The 17,786-nt window shown below is 36.1% G+C and overlaps 3 protein-coding genes and 1 non-coding gene across 5 annotated transcripts; 2 read left to right on the top strand and 2 right to left on the bottom strand.

Annotated features, from left to right (window-relative positions):
* Positions 1–4,871: 4,871 nt before the first annotated feature.
* LOC147276110 (uncharacterized) lies at positions 4,872–7,679 on the top strand. The gene is made up of 5 exons (XM_086254103.1): positions 4,872–4,941; positions 5,147–5,274; positions 6,135–6,299; positions 6,390–6,509; positions 6,891–7,679. Exons 1-5 carry the CDS (start codon positions 4,899–4,901, stop codon positions 7,677–7,679), a joined length of 1,245 nt encoding a protein of 414 aa, XP_086110229.1. The 5' UTR covers positions 4,872–4,898.
* Positions 7,680–8,809: 1,130 nt separating this feature from the next.
* On the top strand, positions 8,810–12,361 carry LOC147276109 (Pentatricopeptide repeat (PPR) superfamily protein). Of its 2 annotated transcripts, XR_015123777.1 has the most exons (3): positions 8,810–8,920; positions 9,061–11,755; positions 11,929–12,361. XR_015123777.1 is itself a non-coding variant. In XM_086253351.1 (2 exons), exon 2 carries the CDS (start codon positions 9,258–9,260, stop codon positions 11,637–11,639), a length of 2,382 nt encoding a protein of 793 aa, XP_086109477.1. In that variant the 5' UTR covers positions 8,810–8,920; positions 9,061–9,257; the 3' UTR covers positions 11,640–11,917. The 2 variants fall into 2 exon arrangements, 1 of the variants encoding a protein (XP_086109477.1); XM_086253351.1 differs by lacking the exon at positions 11,929–12,361 and having other exon boundaries at positions 9,061–11,917.
* Positions 12,362–12,517: 156 nt separating this feature from the next.
* On the bottom strand, positions 12,518–14,107 carry LOC147276107 (wound-responsive protein-like protein). The gene is made up of 2 exons (XM_086253355.1): positions 13,937–14,107; positions 12,518–12,740 (listed from the first exon to the last, which is right to left on the bottom strand). The coding sequence occupies exons 1-2, from the start codon at positions 14,005–14,007 to the stop codon at positions 12,668–12,670; spliced, it is 144 nt and encodes a 47-aa protein (XP_086109481.1). The 5' UTR covers positions 14,008–14,107; the 3' UTR covers positions 12,518–12,667.
* Positions 13,706–13,767, bottom strand: LOC147276108 (small nucleolar RNA snoR101). Its single transcript, XR_015124111.1, has one exon. It is a non-coding gene; the product is annotated as a small nucleolar RNA snoR101 (small nucleolar RNA).
* Positions 14,108–17,786: the final 3,679 nt, after the last annotated feature.

Raw genomic sequence — 17,786 nt, 5'->3', positions numbered from 1 at the left:
TTTGGTGTGAATGGAATGGAATGGAGGTGTGGGAATTCTGGTTTTGTTGCAGGAGAGAAAGTGTGAAATTGGAAATGAGAGCGGCGTGAATAAAGGAAACAGATTGAGAAGAGTGAGTGAGTGAGTGAGTGAGTGAGTGAGTGAGTGAGAGTGAGAGAGAGAGAGAGAGAGAGAGAGAGAGAGAGAGAGAGAGAGAGAGAGAGAGAGATTAAGGAGCAACTATAACAAAAAGCAACTTTAGTTAGACTAATTATCAAAAGAAGGAAAACATGTTTGGAAACTTTCTTTTCCCTTCTTTTCTTTTCTTTCCCATCTACAACTACAACCACCAAATTATGTTTCATTTGCAATTTGGATTTACCCAACTGACCCTTCTTAATTACATTAGTGGGATCAGCACTGCAGTCTCAACAATGAAAATTAACTACTAATTATCACAGAGTTGTTACATGGAGTAAGATCAAATTTTTATTTATATCTAGGTAGCTAGCTAGCTAGAGTTTCATATTTGAAACTCTAGAGTGATATCCAATGATCTTGGCAATTAAAATTTGGTGGTTCTTAAATATATATGGACTAGCTAGTATAATATCATATTCAGACCATTCATTGCACCTTAATATGGGAGTTGTAACAGATCATATATATCCCAATACAAACCTGCAAAAGAAAAAAGATAAGATAATCACAAATATGATCAACAAATCTCTGGTTTAACACTTCTCCTTATAGAAAGGCTGACATGCTTGATATATGGGTGAAAATCATGCCATCTCAAAGGCCTGTTTTAGTTTGAAATTATGCTAATATGATAGGCTTGATAGCAATCTGGTCAAATTCCACCATACAACTATCTTCTGCATTTTTTGGAGAAATAACAATGTAAATAAAAACTAACCCCATGCGGAAAACTTTCCTAATATGTATATATCTTGAGGCTAATCATGCATGCATATATTAATTACAGGGTAATTAGCACCCTCATGAATGATATAATATTCCCTGGTCCTAATTCTCCACCAACACCAACTCATCACCAACTCATCACCAACTTATGTTTACTACCATTAATTTGTTTTTCTTTAAAACCAAGTCATTGGAGTCAATGCAATGGGCAAGCTGGGCCCACAGAGTAAATAGAAGGGGGGAAAAGGATGTGGGTTCAAGTGCAACAACACAAGGTGTGATTGAGGGGTTGGGGTGTGACTGTGAGAAATTAGAATTAGGATGCACATGGAAAGCCACTCATGGTCACTCAAGTACATGCCATGGCCATGCCATGCATACTTTCCTTGGTCCCTGGCTTTTTCACCTCTAAAGGGACCCATCTTTGTCTCCTGTCACTCTTTTTAGTCATGAATTAGGGTATATGTATAATTTTGTATATATATGGACAGTCATTTGGCAGAGTCATTTTTTCATATACGTGCTGTGCTTGACCTGGGTAAAGTCTTCTATCTTGCCTTTGTAAGTAAAATAATATAGGGTTCCTTCCTCTGCAAAAGGATATATATGACCCTTGGATCCTTGTGCAGTTGTGCTTAAATGGTAATTATAATGGCTTTGTATAATCATGGGCATTTGGGGGACCTCATGGAAACTAACTCAATCATGCACACACAGAGAGACATTATTATCCCTTATGACAGTAGCTGCAGGGACAAAATCAGAGGTGCTATACATGAGTTTAGAAAGATGATATGCAGTTGAAATATTAGTTAAAGAGTTAATCCTTAATAAGTACTTCAGAAAAAATGTTATCTATTAATTAGAGAAACTATTGCTGGTAGAATCAGGCCTTATTGATGGTTTTCAGTTGTGGTTTCTCCAAATCTTACATCACTGATTATAGAGTTTTCAAGGTTCCATTTAGTAATATATGGTAATTGGCGATCGGACTTGGAGGTAAACAACTTAATTGGGTAATAAAACCCTCTTTCTTTCTGGGTGACAATAGTTCTTCCTTCTCTGTTGAGGTCTTACAGACTTCGACTGCATGTACTTTTTTCAGTGTGTCAATCGCTTATATGCATGGGATGATGATATGGTTGTTAACTTGTTATAGTCACAGATAAGGGTGTTTTTAGTATGGAAGATGGAACAATCCAAAAAAATTAACTTTGTCGATCAATTTTTCTAGAGTGTTTGCGGGAAAAATAAATTCCCCAAAAGTTGAAATATCGTATTTATGAATTTAACCAAGTTTCTAAGTAGGAATGTCTTCTTCCATTCCACCATAAGATTTTATATGCATACTATCAATGAATTTATGAGAAAGAACAAAGTGGAATTTGCTTTCTTTAGTTTTGGCTTGTTTTTTTTTTTTCTCCTTATTTTTTAACTTAATCAATTTAATTGTTTGACTACTTTACTTCTTTTTTATATTTTCTTTCAGTTTTGATTGTTTGAAAGATATTTGTAGATTTACCAAGAACTCGACCCACTAACCTATCAATAGGTGTCAAAAGTTGGATCCATAGTTATTCAACCCCAATGACACTCCACTTTATACTGTGGGGGTTTTTTTTTTTTCAAATATATTGTTGGATTTCAAAAGTAAACAAAATTGTCCTTTTATTTATTTGGAAATGGTAAGATCTTTGGGGCAAGGAGTTGATCGTATCCTCTTAACTTGGTTCTAATTTCAACGGACTCAATATACATTTATAACAATTTTTAGGCGTGTGATGTACTGATATCACATTCCTAGCTACTAGGCCCTGACTCTCCATGTGAGATTTTGATTTTGATATGCAAAAAGTTGCTAAATCCTCCAAACCAGCAGCCAAATGATGAGATTTAATTTTGTATATATATTATTGCTTTCCAACTTGCTCCAGTATATGACTATTAACGAATGGCAATAATAACTACAATACTTTTTAGATAGTCTGATTTAGTAATAACTACAATGTTCCTAATGCAATTGACCTTTAATCTAATGCTACATGTATTAGCAATTACAACTAAATATACACATATATTATGTCTTCTAATTATTTTGACCTTTGATCTAATATTGTACATATATGATATATTCTATTTTTTTTTCTCAATTACATATATTTTATTTAGGGATATCCAAATCATTTACTTTTACTTGACGAGACTGTGATTATGTTTTAAAGAATTAAAGACTTTCTATATGAAAATTTGTATCAAATGATTTATTTTGCATGTTTCTAGTTTTATAACACAAGTTCTCCTCGAAAAAAGATTGACATGTTTGAAACACGGAAAAACAACCTCATGCAATCCCAAAGGCTATGCAACTAATTTTAACTAGTGCTAAAATGATAGCGCGCATCTGCTCAAATTAAACATTATGATTCTTTATTCGCTTAATTATTAAACAAAACAATGGATTTATAGATGATTTTCTTAAATGGACTCTACTTCCTGCGGAGGGTTAAGGATGAAGATCGGGGAGTACACTGCAAAGAAATTGAGCTTAAACTTTCATGTTTATGTTTTTCTTTATTAGATGGAGGGAATCCATTATCTTACATTACCACTTGAATTAATTCAAGAGTTTAAATAATGCAAAAGATATATCAAATTCGTATACCAAATTTTAAAGGATGTGACAATATACATGTTACAAGTAAATACTAACAAGTTCTAGATTTTTTTTATTTTATTATTATTACATGGATAGGGAAAAGGATTCCAACTCGAGTGTGTAAAGAGGCCAACTAGACCAACCCAATTCATTACAAGTAACTTAGAAATGATTCAATAAAATATTTTGGAATCCAAATTTAATACACAAGTTTTCTGTTTTAAATTTAAGAAAACAAAATTTGAACCCATTTTTTTTATCAACACACGTGTCAAAAGAATGTTGTGGTACGGTCAAATGGAATAATTTCGGGTGTCCGTACAATCTACCCTCCACTCAAAACAGTGACACACAAAATGCTGAGACAGTGAGACAGAATACATCGAGTACATTTTCCTTGCTCACCAAGTTCCCTTTCTTATGTTAAAACCCCAACCTCTTTGCCTTTTCCATGGATTTTAGCAGCTCACTGTGACTCTCCGTGGTCTTTGGGCTTCCACAACCACCACCTTCTCTGTTCCGAGGTACAAAGAAAATGACTCTCTCTTCCCAATGGCTTTTTTTGTCTAACGTGCTTAATGGGTCACCCATTTCTGGCTTGTTTACTGAGTTTCTGGTAATGGGCATTTTGCATTGATGTGCTTGAAGGCACAGAAGGGCTCTTATTTATTGTTGGCTTTGTTTATGGTTGCTCTTGATTTCTGTGCTCTGGTTTTGTATGAGAGTGTATTTGGACTTTGGAGTTTATTTTACATTTTGGCCGTGGGTTTGTTCACTTAACTTGGTGGGTTTTGGTGGGGTTCACTTAACTTTCCAGGTGAGAAATTTGGAATTCTTATGAATTTTTGTGTTTTTTACTTGGATTCTCTTAAGTTAACATGATGGATGATTTGGTTTGCTGTATGCAACCTAAAGATGACCGAAAATATTGAACTCATCTACTGGATGATTTGGTTTGCTGTATATTCTAATTCCATTTGGACTGTTTTGGGTTGAATGATTTCTCTAGTCACTTTAATCACAGGCACACAAGGGTTATGAGTGAGGAAGTTATTGTTTACCTTTCCGTTCTTTTTTTTCTTGTCGCCTTTGTTGTCTTCCTGCTACTGTGAGTGTTCTGTGTTACTTAGCTACAGCTTCTCACAACCATACATACTCTCATTTGTTGTCCAATCGTTTAATGAGAGTTTAATTGTTATGTCATTCCCACTTGAAAGTCAAATTTCCTTCATTATAATTAGTCTGCTTGTTTATCAAATTAAGGAGTACGTGATACACGAGAATGGCCAGCAAACCAAGTGAGCTCTCTGCAAGGGTAAAAAGTTTGGAATCAACCATGGTGAGCTTAAGAAGCCACAAACGCTTGAGAATATGCTCTGGTAAAAATTATACAAGATATGACTAATTGCTTTTGTTGAATACTTTGGTATTGTTCCACTGCTTTTAGTATTTAGCATGCTTATTCATACGGGTTTTAAAGCTTTGTAATTCTAATCTGTCAGGGCTTTGGTGACTAAGAACCTGATCAATAGGTTTTTGTTTATTCTTAACTGATATTATTCACCAAATTGTGGGTCTTTGCAGGGAGAAGTTCTGTTCTAGATCCACTTCCTTCGTTTTGTGACAAAGGAACTGCTCCTCCAAATTCTACCCATACAAAACCTGATATTGTGCATCCCATGCCATCAAATGATGTAAATCAGCCAGAGGGGGTAAGAATGGTTTACCAGTCAGTCCATATTATTAGATCACATGCATTAGATGGACCACTGTTTCTGTGAAGATTTTATTAATGTGTTAAAGCATTTGTCAGAATTCCTAGGTTAAAAAAATCTGTAGGATGGTAACTTCCATCCTGAATTTTGTCAAAATACATGTTATATAACTAATTTTTTAGAGGACTTCTATGAAAATAACTGATGAACCTTGAATAAAAAATTGTATATGTGTCAAATTGTAATTGGCTTGTGAGTAGTAGTGCCTCCTTATAGGTAAGGAGCCAAGCATTTTTGATGATTTATATAATTAAAAACTTATACTGTTTTTGTTTCCTTGTCGTGATTGGCTCTGAATATTAACCTGACTAGTTATACTTGATCCACCAGATCCCCATATGAAATAAAAGAGGAAATGAGAAAACTTTTCTTTAGGGAAATCACTAAGTAGGTGACTTGGCAAACAGTTTTTGGATGTTGGTGTCTCCAGACCTGGTTTTATGATCAACTATGCTCTTAATTCCTAGTTGCTTGGCCTAGAAGGTTAAACAGCAGCGTATTCTTGTACTATTCTTATTATGACTAAGTCATCCGAAATAATTAAAAGAATTAACAGAAGTAGGAAATCTAAAAATCTATTTTGGAATAACCAATTTGAGATTCTAGATTCCCAGTCAATCATTTCTTGCTTTCTCCGGTAAGTTTCATTTGCATGCAATACTCAGATATGGTCAAAACATAAATTCTTCTTAAATGTCTTGTAAAACTCAGGTCAGTCAGCATTAGATTCAATGCTTTGTTAATATGTAAAATAAGTATTATGATGTGTATATTCCAAAATGTATTATTATTTCCAGTATATGACTGCTACAAGGGGGTCCCCTGAGAAAATCACTATGTTGAAAGAGCCAGCTGCTGCAGAGAGAATTTTGCTGGGCCTACTTGGCCCTGATGATACCAGGATTATGCAGGCGTATGCTGACGGTGGTCTGAGGCAGAACTTAGCCCACCATGCCCTTGCTGTGAGTGATTGTCCTGAAGATTTCATTGCTTTAATTACTATTTCTGTGTCAGTTTGAATAAATTTTGCATTGCTGTTGATTATTATTCAGGCCTGCCTCCATTTTGCCATGTGGCTAAGGGAAAATGGGGAATCTTCTTGTGCCTCCAGGGAGCGTGGTGAAGCCATAGATTGTGTTGCAGAGCTGGAGGAGACAGTTAGAAACTTTGAGGTGCCATATGCAAAATGGCCAGCTGAGATAATCACTATGTTGAAAGAGCCAGCTGCTGCAGAAAGAGCGTTGCTGAGCCTACTTGGCCCTGAGGATACCAGGATTATGCAGGCGTATGCTGATGGTGGTCTGAGGCAGAACTTAGCCCACCATGCCCTTTCTGTAAGTGATTGTCATGAAGATTTCTTTGCCTTAATTACTACTTCCATGTTAGTTTGAATAAATTTTGCAATGCTGTTGAGTATTATTCAGGCCTGCCTCCATTTTGCCATGTGGCTAAAGGAAAACGGAGACTCTTCCTGGGAGATTGATGAAGCCATATCTCGTGTTGCAGAGCTGGAGGAGACGGTTAGAAAATTTGAGGAGACCATTGCCAAGAAGGGGGCAACTGAGATTCTGAGGCATCAGGTCCAAGAATACACTGGCATGGAGAAGGAGTATGAATCTAAGCTGAATGGTGTGTTAAATGATGCTGGCCAGCAGGGGCAGAAGGCTAAGGAACTGGAGGCCTTGCATCAGGAGAAGGTTACTTGTCTGGACGAGGTCTTGAGGCAGCTTGAGGAAGCCAAGGCCGACCTTGCCAAGGTCACTCATGGTCGTGACATAGCTATGACACGTGTTAGACAGCTGACAGGTGCCCTGACTTGGGCTAGACAGCTCTATGAGCAGGCTGAGGTTGAAATGAAGCAGGTTCAGGAGGACTGCGAAATGTATAGGGTCCTGTGGGACATGGAGAAGGAAGAGCATGCCAAAGAAAGGATTGCTCTGATTGCCAAGCTCGAGCTCAAGGAGGACCTCCAAAGCCAAAAGCAAAAGCAGAAGAAGGAAGATAGGGTCATGCTAACCCCAGAGCTGATTGAAGCCCTGAGCTTTTTCTGGACGATATGCAATCAGTGCAATACGCACTATCAGTTTTTCAGGATTTATCTAAATCGCTCTGTACACTGCCCTAATTGTAAGAAGAACTTTATGGCTATAGAAAAGGCTCCACCTCCATGCAGTAGCACTTCTCGCCAGCAACATCAGAATGCTCGGCTGGAGATTTTTGACAAGGCTGTGGGAACACTGAAAAAGGAAATCGAGATGGGGATGTTGGGACTCTCGGAGAAGAAGCAGCAAGAGATGCTGGCACTGATCACAGAGTTGAGAGGTGCTACCCCTTCCCACTGAAAAGAGTAGGAGATTAACTAACATCCATAACAAAAGGCAACTTTAGTTTAATTAAAAGATAGAGATAGAGGGGAGAAAACATTTTGGAAACTGTCTTCTTTTTTGTCCCATCTAACCAACCTTCTCAAATATCAAATGCACATTGTTATTATATGGAAGTAGGATCTGTCTTTCCAAGTTTGGATTTTTATCAATCTTGTTAATCTCTTCTAGCTTGGTGATCAGGTTGATCCATTGTCACGATAGAAGACTACTGGAAATCCCCGCCTTGATCATTTTCGGAAGCACCTTCTAATTGCATTTAGATTATGAAAACCCTTGAGTGATCAAATGATTTTGGGAGTTCAAACTTGGCGGGTCTCCTCTTAAATAGGGACTGGTAGAATACCATGTTCATACCATTCATTGCACCCTTATATTGTATCAGATCATATAGAAATACAAGCCTACAAAAGAAAAGAGGTAATCACAATTATGACTGGATCGGACACCAAGGGATTTATAACATGGAAACCAAATTGTTATTCAGAGAGACATAAACTGTGAGTGTAGTACAAGTTTACAGCCAGCAATATTAACTTATGTTGCTTTCCTTATATTTCCACCAAATTTTCTGCCCTTTGTTATAACATTACTTGGGTAGATTTTTCTATAAATCGGGTGCATTGCGCGGGGCTTTAATATAAATCATGTGAAAGCCACGGCTTAACCCTCAATTATTAAAGTCGGGTGCAGTAATTCTTATGTATCAAATAAATTTTTGAATTACTTGACCAAAGATATTAAAGAAAAGGTTAAAGAAAACCATATTTCTAATTTTATGACGCTAAGTTATCGTTGAAGGAAGACTGACATGTTTGAAATATGGTTAAAAATCATGCAATCCCAAAATAGAAGTATGATCGCTCATGCATGAGGATTAATGAATTGAGTGTCCTTTTTTTTGTATTTTCGGCTTTTTTATTCCCTTGTTGGGTTTGTTTACTTGGAGTAGAAGTGTATTCATTATTGGGCCCAAGTCACCCAAAGGACTAACAACGCTGAGGCCCATCCAACATAGTAAATTACGAAATTACCCTCTGAGTCCCTTAAATAGTTAAATTAAATCTGTTTCAGTCTCAGGCTCTCAGCTGCTCCGAGTGAAAAATTATTCACTATGAGTCCTCTCTATACCTCAATAGAAACCTCACGCAGCTCTCTAGTTCTCTCTCACTCTTGTTTTTCCCTGGACTTCAAACCAGGTCAGTACCTCTCTCTCTCCCTTCCTGATTGATTTGCACTGAAAATGGAATTGTATTTCAGTTTGTTTGTGAATATTCTGTCTATTTTCAACTAAGGGTCTCTCTCTTAATTGACAATGTGATTAATATTTTACATGCAGTCTGTCACAATTTTGAAGCGATAAGCTTTTTTATTCGTCAATCTTGATACCCCCAAGTTGTTCATTGAATACTTATTCAACCCAGTTTTGGGCATGCGAAGTTGTGCTATAAAAAATATATTTATCGGCAAAATTGAAGGGTGGTTTTGTTGGTAGTGAGCTGAGTGTTAAACTTTTCTGTGTGGTTAAGAATTAAGATGCTGTCCATGAGGATAGTCAGCCATCGAACAGCTTCAGTTTGCCCATCTGCTTTATATCTTTTACTTGGTGATGCTAGTTATAGTGTATCTCGGGTCTTGGGGTTCCAGCTTCGAGCTTATTCAAATTCCGGATCTGTTTCTGGGTTTGTTGGCTCTTATTCTTTGGCAAACTCAAATGTACAAGATGTTGTTTTGAGAATAGGGTATAAATTTACTCTTCAAGTGAATTTCTTTTCAATTGCGACGGGAACAATCTTGGTTCAGGCTCGAGACCCGGCTAAATTAAATGAGGAGATACAGAATGCAGTTGATGAGCATAAACTAGATGATGCATGGAAGTTGCATGAGCAGCATATGCAGATGGATGGGTTTCCTAGGAAATCTGTTGTGAATAAGCTTTTAACTAGTTTTTCAGAAAGCTTTGAAGTCGAGTGGCTTGAGAAGGCTTATGGGTTGGTAGAACAGGCTGTTGAGGAAAGCAAACAGAACTTGTTGGAGAAGGAGACACTCATTTATCTCTCTTTTGGTCTTGCCAAAGCTGGATTACCCATTCCTGCATCAACAGTTTTGAGAAGGATGGTAGAAATGGAACAATTCCCCCCTGTTTCTGCTTGGTCTGCTATCTTGGCCCACATGTCTCGAACAGCTCAAGGGGCTTACCTTGCTGCCGAGCTGATTCTTGAGATAGGTTACTTGTTCCAAGATAATAGGATTGACCCACGTAAGAAGTGTAATGTGCCTTTAATTGCTATGAAGCCTAATGCTACTGCTTTCAACATTGCTTTGGCTGGTTGTCTCTTGTCTGGGACAACTAGGAAAGCAGAGCAGCTCCTTGACATGATGCCTCGAGTTGGTGTGAAAACTGATGCTAACCTTTTGATATTAATGGCACAAATATATGAGAGAAATGGACGAAGAGATGAGCTTAGAAAACTTCAAAGATATGTCGATGAAGCCCATAACATGAGTGATATCCAGTTTCGGCAGTTCTACAATTGCTTGCTGACATGTCATTTGAAATTCAGGGATCTAGGTTCTGCATCCAACATGGTTTTGGAAATGCGACGGAAAGCAAAAGAAGCAAGAGGATCCCTTGCAGTAGCAACATTGGTATTTGATTCTACTCATAGTGGCATCAAGTCCCCTCTTGGACGGGGTTCTGGATCTGAGCAACGTTCAAGTTATAGAGAATCATATGGTTATGAAGTTAATGGATTATTCAGAAGCCCTGTAATATCTTATGAAGAGTTTTCTAGGGATAGAAATTTCTTGAGACTTGAGGCTGAGGCAAAGGAAGTGCTTGATGTATTGTTAGCTAAGTTGCAGAGCCAAGTTGAATTGGTAACAACTGATCGTGGTATCCTCCAGCCAACTGAAAAAATATTTGTAAAATTGGTCAAGGCCTTCTTGGAAGCGGACAAAACCAAGGATTTGGCAGAATTTCTTATAAGGGCAGATAAAGAAGATTCCCCAGCTTCCAATGATGATTCAGCCTTGGTTCATGTCATTAATTCATGCATATTGCTTGGATGGTTAGATAAGGCACATGACCTCCTTGATGAGATGTGCTTGGCTGGTGTAAGAGCTGGTTCTTCTGTATACGCCTCTCTTTTAAAAGCATATTGTGAAGCAAATCAAGAAAGAAATGCAGCATCACTTTTACGAGATGCTCGTAAGGCTGGGATCCAGCTAGACTCAAGCTGTTATGAGGCATTGATCCAATCCAGGGTGCTTCAGAATGATACACAGGGAGCCATCCATCTGTACAAAGAGATGAAAGAGGCTAAGATACCAAAAGCTGGTCATCAAAAGTTTGAGAGGTTGGTTAAGGAATGCGCAGGGGGTGGTGAACCTAGGTTGATGGTAAAGCTCTTGCAGGAAATTAAGGAAGGGCAGACTTTGGATTCTGGGGTTCATGACTGGAACAATGTAATCCATTTTTTCTGTACGAAGAGATTGATGCAAGATGCTGAGAAGGCTCTGAACAAGATGAGAAGTCTGGGGCACACACCTAATGCTCAGACTTTCCATTCTATGGTCACTGGGTATGCTGCTGTTGGAGGAAAATATATAGAGGTAACAGAGCTGTGGGGCGAGATGAAGTCTCTTGCTTCTGCCACCTCAATGAAGTTTGATCAGGAACTCCTGGATTCTGTTCTTTACACGTTTGTCAGAGGTGGATTTTTCAGTCGAGCAAGAGAAGTTGTGGACATGATGGAGAAAGGGAAAATGTTCATTGACAAGTACAAGTACCGAACACTCTTCTTAAAGTACCACAAAACAATTTACAAGGGCAAGGCTCCCAAATTTCAGACCGAAGCCCAACTAAAAAAGAGAGAAGCAGCATTATCGTTTAAGAAGTGGGTAGGATTGTGTTGAGGAAACTTTTTATCTACTTCATTCATTCCGAAGCCTAAATGTAATAAGCAAGAGGCACTCTTATAGAGTCCGGCGAGTAAGATTGCCATGGGCAACACAAGTTAAGTACACAATAAGTATGTAATTATGCTCCTTTCTTACACATTGTCTTGTATGCCTTTTTTTCTCCTTTTGGATGAGTAAATTTGAACCACAAATTTGGGTGAATCTTTGTCTTTTATAGTTGTATGTATTAGTTCTTCCTGCAACATCTGATCTTAATTGTATTTTCTTTTCCATGTGGGCACAGGTCTTTGTAGCTACATGAATGTGGCCGGAAAGTCTCCTCCAAGTTGTGTGAATCTTGAAGATTGGCTTCATACCTCTCCAGCTGACATTTATGTTTTTGGTTCTATAAATCAAGATACACTCTCTTTATAGTGTTGATATTTTAGTTATGCAACATTATTTGTAGTTACAGAATCCTCCTCAATTCTTTTGGTTTCCAGGTTTCAAGACATGGTTCCTTTGACGCTGGCAATGTTTTGGGCACGGAAGACAATGGGCCAGCAAAAAACTGGGTAGCTCTTATAAGAAAGCCTCGAAATGTCTTACTGGCAGAAGTGGTGGTTTCAAATTGTCATACACCTTCAATTGTAGAATTAGTTGTAGGCTACAGTGATATGTTACTCAGAATTTAGATCCTTTTTAAAGTGTTAATATTTCTATTCCAAATTATTTCTTCACCATTTAAACTTGCCTTTATATTTTGGCCAAAGAAAAAAACTTGCCTTTGTATGAGTCAAGGGTTGAAACTTAAAAAAATGTTTGTGCCCCATCTCTTGACTCTTGAGGGAGACTCATAAAGACAAAAGAGATTATTAAGAGACTCCGCAAAATGATGAGAATTTACTGGTCACGACATCATATTAAAATCAAAATGTGATCTTTGGGTTCGGTAGAACCGTAGAAGTACATCAATAGTAAATGTATTGATGAGTTACATAAAAACAAAGACATAGCAATAAGTTTATTATGCCAAGCTGTGGTCACTCATTCATAACAGGCTTATTCTCGCTGGCCTTTGGTCTCTGTTCCTTGGGCTTCTGCTCTTCCAATTTCCTGGAGTGCCCAACAAAAATACAACCATATGTCAGGAGGCATCTCATGAAAACCATACCAATTGCACAATAAATAAAAAGAACAAAGAAAAAAAAAACCATGCACCATATAAAAGAGTGCCAACAGAGCATGTATCAACTGAGCAGAATCCCATATGCATTCCGCATGTGAAAGTTCCAAGTAAGGAGCGCAGAAAAAGAAAAAGGAACACAAAACAACTATATAAAGGGAGAGCCATGTTACTGAAAGCTCTTCTTCTCTTATTAGAGAATCTGAATTTCCCATAATTGACATCCTATTGACACCATCTGACTGCATAACAAGACTTTAAAAAAAATCAAAGGGGATTATTCAAGACAACTCTAATGAAGTAAAACTGGTTATACAAGAGCAATAAGTAATGATCTACTGCCTGTCAAGCTCATATAAAAGTTTACACACAACCAGTAACATTGGACAAAGTATGCGCAAAGCACCAAACTTGATAAGATGCACCTTAAAACTTAGCAATCTATCACACATGCATAAGTAGTAGAAGTGTAAAACCAAATAAAAAATATGCATACCAAAAAAAAAATTCACACTCAACATAGTATTAGTATGTTTTATAAGCAAAACCAAGCATTTTAACACAAACGTCAAGTTGATGGACACTAATGCATATCCTCAAGTTGGAGGTCTGCTAAAAGACCCCTTGAATCATCAACAACTCTAACACAGCTATAGCATAAAGTCATTTTTTTCAAGGTTATTTACATAAAATTCTCAACTGAATCCTGGTTCGGCCACGCAAAGTACACTCAAAGACAGAAAATTTATACAAAATGAACTTGAATAGTTTTCCATAGGTTTGAAATCCCAACTTATCAATAACCCATTGCAGTATTTTCCACATTTGGATTTCGACAAAGTTAGAAGACTGAAATATCCTCACTCAGAAATGTTTCTCAGTAACAGTTTGTTTGGGCATCAGTTAATAGCTTGTCAACATTGAACTTACCTGAAGTTCAGAGATCAAGTGTAAACCATCATCTGCACCATCACACACACACGCGCGAAAACATGCACTCATGCTCACATAGGATTGTTATGAACAAATTCGAAAAGTTCGAAACAAAAATCCCCAATTTGAAACGAATTGAACCCAAAAAAACCCCTAAAAAATAATTGAAGAAAGATTGAAGAGAAGGGAAAACCTCTTGTCGGAGGAGCCTCCCTTCTGGCTGAGGAAGGATCGGAAGAGGGGTGAGTTGACGTCGTAGATCATTGTGCCGATTCCGCTTTTCGCTGATTATGCTCTGATGATTGGAAAAACCCTAACCCTAATTTTGTCTGCGTCGTACAGCTTGTGCAACCGTTAGCTTAAAATGTCGTATGATGTTTTATAGTGCCCAAGGCGATGGACTAGGCTTTTAAATTGGGTATGGGCCACGTGATCATCTTAATATTGGGCTTTTGGTCGGATGCGGACATTGAGCCTTACTGCTTTTCAGGCCCAAAAAGCCCAATTGCTTTTTGGGAAAATAAAATATCTAAGAAAATTCTGTTGTGATATTCTAATAATGGGCTCAGTAAAAATTTTCTTTAGAATATAAAATCATTTTTTATACAAATAAATTAATATTAAAATAGGTTAAAGGTTTGATACCTCTCAATGTAATATCGAAAAACAATCATAATTTATAAGAGATGTAATCTAAAAAACTTGTTCAATACATATTTCAAAATATATTATCATGGTTAACCGGTGTCCGATAAGATTTTATTTTTATAGCCACACTACCACTCAGCGGTCATATATTGCACCAAGCAAAAATAATCAAAATGTCTAATTTTCTAGTAGTGAGGAGACTAGAAAGGCTGCCAAAACTGTTTTGCAATGGTAATTGAGAGAATGTAGATAGAAGGATGATGAAGTTCAAATAAAATCTCAAATTTTAAATAGTTATTAATGGTGATAATATTTTTATTTGTTCATATATTCTTACTCTTTTTTTTTTTTTTTTCAAAGTGTATACATTCCTACTATAATATTCATTTATGTTTAACAATTAACAGACTTTCATATTATTTACCAATTTAAACACAAATTGGTGTTGTATTATTGGAGTGGAGACTATGGACCATGGACTTTGAAGGAGGCAACCACATCACATGGTTGATTGGAAGGGAACTAGTTTTCCAAAGTCCGAATTACAGCCATAAGTTCATAGCCCATTTGTTGTCCTTTGTTTGGCATTGTCATATTAATTTCTTTGTCAGGGAGGTTTGCTTTTTTCTTATTCTTAATAGTAGCTAGGTAAGATATTTATCATATTGTATATGATTGATAACAATTGACAACCTTTAAACCTTATAGAACAAAATTTAGTGAAAAAATTTGGTTAACTAAATTTTGTGAATGTATCCGTACTCTTGCTTATATTTTGCTCCTAAGTCGCAACAATTTTTCTTCTATTTCTTGTGAGACTAGCTTCAATTAAATATAGGGAATACAAATTTCCTATTATAGATGTGTATATCTCTTTTAGAGTACACATCTGTTATATGGAAATTTTATTTCAAATTTAAAATCAAGAGATAGATACGATGAATGTATACACATATTATACAATAAATTTATTCTAAATTTATAACCGAGAGACAAATACAATGATTATATATACTTGTAACATGAAAATTTTATTCCAAATTTATAAATGAGAAATAAATGCAATGGATATATACACCATCTGTAGTGGCATTCCTTTATGCCAAATTCATAGGACTTCTAGAGCAAAATAACAATATATCAAAATCTTATCTGGCATATCTGCAAATGACTCAATACTCTGTTTCATATGCTGTTGTTAAGATTTCTTGCATATGTTATGGTGTCCTTAATAGGGGGATGAACAATTTCTAAGGCCAACCCAGCATTAGAGGAAAACAAATCTTTTTAGAAAGCCTTAAATTAATCCTTGGAAATATTGTTGTGTTTGTTTCCTTTTTGGTGGACTAGCATAATTATTATGATGTACAAATAATAAAATCGGATTAGAACATAACACTCCCCCGGATTAGAACATAACTCTCTCCCGGATTAGAACATAACCTACCCCCTAATTAGAACACAACTCATTTAATTAGTGGTCAGCATTTAATTGACTTTATAATTTTAATTAGTGGTCACTCTATTATAATTTTCTAATAGAGTGATATTCTATTAAGCGCAGTCTAGTGTCATGAATGAACATAAATGGTTGTTCGGCCAAATTATAGCCCATCTTACATTCTTACCCCACTAAAAATAAAAATCAGTTGTAAAATCTTTGGGCCAATCAAATATAATCCTGTCCTTTTCTAGATCAATGGACCATGGGTTTAGGTTTAAAAATACACTTGATAAGTCTTTTTACGGACTTGATCAAGTTATAAGCCTAAACTCAACTGACCCCTAATTAGCGTCGTATATAGTTATCATCTCATTTTATGTATGTAATAGGTTACATTATATAAATAACCATAATTAATATATTTTATTGTATTTATTGTGAAATATTCATCATAATTATAATTATGTAATATATCGATTAAAGATGACGTGTAATATTTTTCTCAAGTTAATTAGATCGGCCAACGCACCTTAAAATATTGTAAGCATATTATATCTTTCTAAACATCAATTGTCCATTAAAATCATGTTACCAAAACCCAAACAACCAAGCCATATGTAACGTGTTAGTTTGATTAGAAAAGTTGATTACTCATGAGGACAATCATTATGTAGAAAAGTATGTTTGGGTTAGGGGCCATATCAGCCACATTGAGCCCAAACAGTTTGGGTTTGGGGTGTGGTTGGCGGGACATTATCCTCATTCTTATATGGCAGGCCGTCCATCCAATCACCGTTTCGTCGGTGCCCTTCGCTCGCTACCAACCAACCCGCACTATTTAATAGTTTCGCTTAACCCTTTGTCCACCCTTCACTATTTTCGTAATTACTAATTTGTCCCTTGCCCCTCTAAAGTCTAAATTATTATGTCCTCTCATGGGCACGGCACTGAGGAGTGAGGACTTCTTATTGAATGACTTAATTGCCCTTAATGTTCTTTCGCCATCACCATATAGTGTTGTCATGTTATACCATTCAACTATTTTTGTTTTTCATATATTTCAGATAATATTTATATGAATAGAGAGAATTTCTCTCTAATATTGTAGAAAAAAAGGTACTATTAGACCAATATCTAATTGGTATCCATTCATGAAGTTAAATATTACGTCTTTTTAATAAAATTATTGTTAATTAACAAAACTCTTAGCTCAAGTTAAAAATAATAATAAATTAACAAAAAAGATCAACATAAACATCACATGGTCTAGTAATGCCCATACGATCAAGAAATTATTTCATGTGATGGTAATACTATGTAGCACACTTACCCTAAATGATTGTACATGTATTATGAATTGAATGGATATGTATTATGAATTGAATGGATTCATACACGACTTTACATATAATAATTTATCTATTAAATCATCAATCAAGAAATAAGTTAAAGAACCAACAAATGATGATAAAGAATCGAATCAAATACATCCCATATTTAGATTAGTATCGAAGTTTGCAATTAAATCTAATTAAAAAATGTAAATTTCTCCTTGGAACGATGATTTTCACCATCAATTTGGGACTATGTAGGGCCCTATTATTTATGAGGAAGGGATGTTCAAAATTTTTTTTTCTCAAAAAGAGAAGGTATTAGTGCTTTGCCTTCGAAGTTCCCGTTAAAGTCGAAAATGAGATGAAAATAGTAAATCCGACTCCATCTCACTTATCTGATTATCATTTATATTTTTCTAATAGTTCGCCAAATAGAAAAAGAACTCTAAACCATACAAAGCAAATATTAAAGAGTTTTCATTGTAGGGAAGGTTTGACCTTAATTAACAAAGAAATATCATAATCCAATTTCACTTTAATATCTAATACATTGGTTTCAACAACTTTTGGAACAAATGCCCTTTATTTAGCTAATAACCACAAAGCATAAGCATGAT

The sequence above is a fragment of the Dryas octopetala genome, chromosome 8, assembly GCF_963921425.1.
Source record: "Dryas octopetala chromosome 8, drDryOcto1.1, whole genome shotgun sequence".
NCBI lineage: Eukaryota > Viridiplantae > Streptophyta > Magnoliopsida > Rosales > Rosaceae > Dryas > Dryas octopetala.
This window is presented reverse-complemented; position numbering and strand designations above follow the sequence as displayed.

What these genes read in the sequence shown, in the direction of transcription:
- LOC147276110 (XM_086254103.1), top strand. Translation starts at nt 4,899, where the DNA reads ATGGTGAGCTTAAGAAGCCACAAACGCTTGAGAATATGCTCTG. An exon ending in ACGCTTGAGAATATGCTCTG is followed by an intron (nt 4,942 to 5,146) that starts GTAAAAATTATA and finishes GGGTCTTTGCAG; the next exon opens with GGAGAAGTTCTGTTCTAGAT. An exon ending in TAGCCCACCATGCCCTTGCT is followed by an intron (nt 6,300 to 6,389) that starts GTGAGTGATTGT and finishes ATTATTATTCAG; the next exon opens with GCCTGCCTCCATTTTGCCAT.
- LOC147276109 (XM_086253351.1), top strand. Translation starts at nt 9,258, where the DNA reads ATGCTGTCCATGAGGATAGTCAGCCATCGAACAGCTTCAGTTTGCCCA.
- LOC147276107 (XM_086253355.1), bottom strand. Translation starts at nt 14,007, where the DNA reads ATGATCTACGACGTCAACTCACCCCTCTTCCGATCCTTCCTCAGCCAG. An exon ending in GGAGGCTCCTCCGACAAGAG is followed by an intron (nt 12,741 to 13,936) that starts GTTTTCCCTTCT and finishes TGGGCACTCCAG; the next exon opens with GAAATTGGAAGAGCAGAAGC.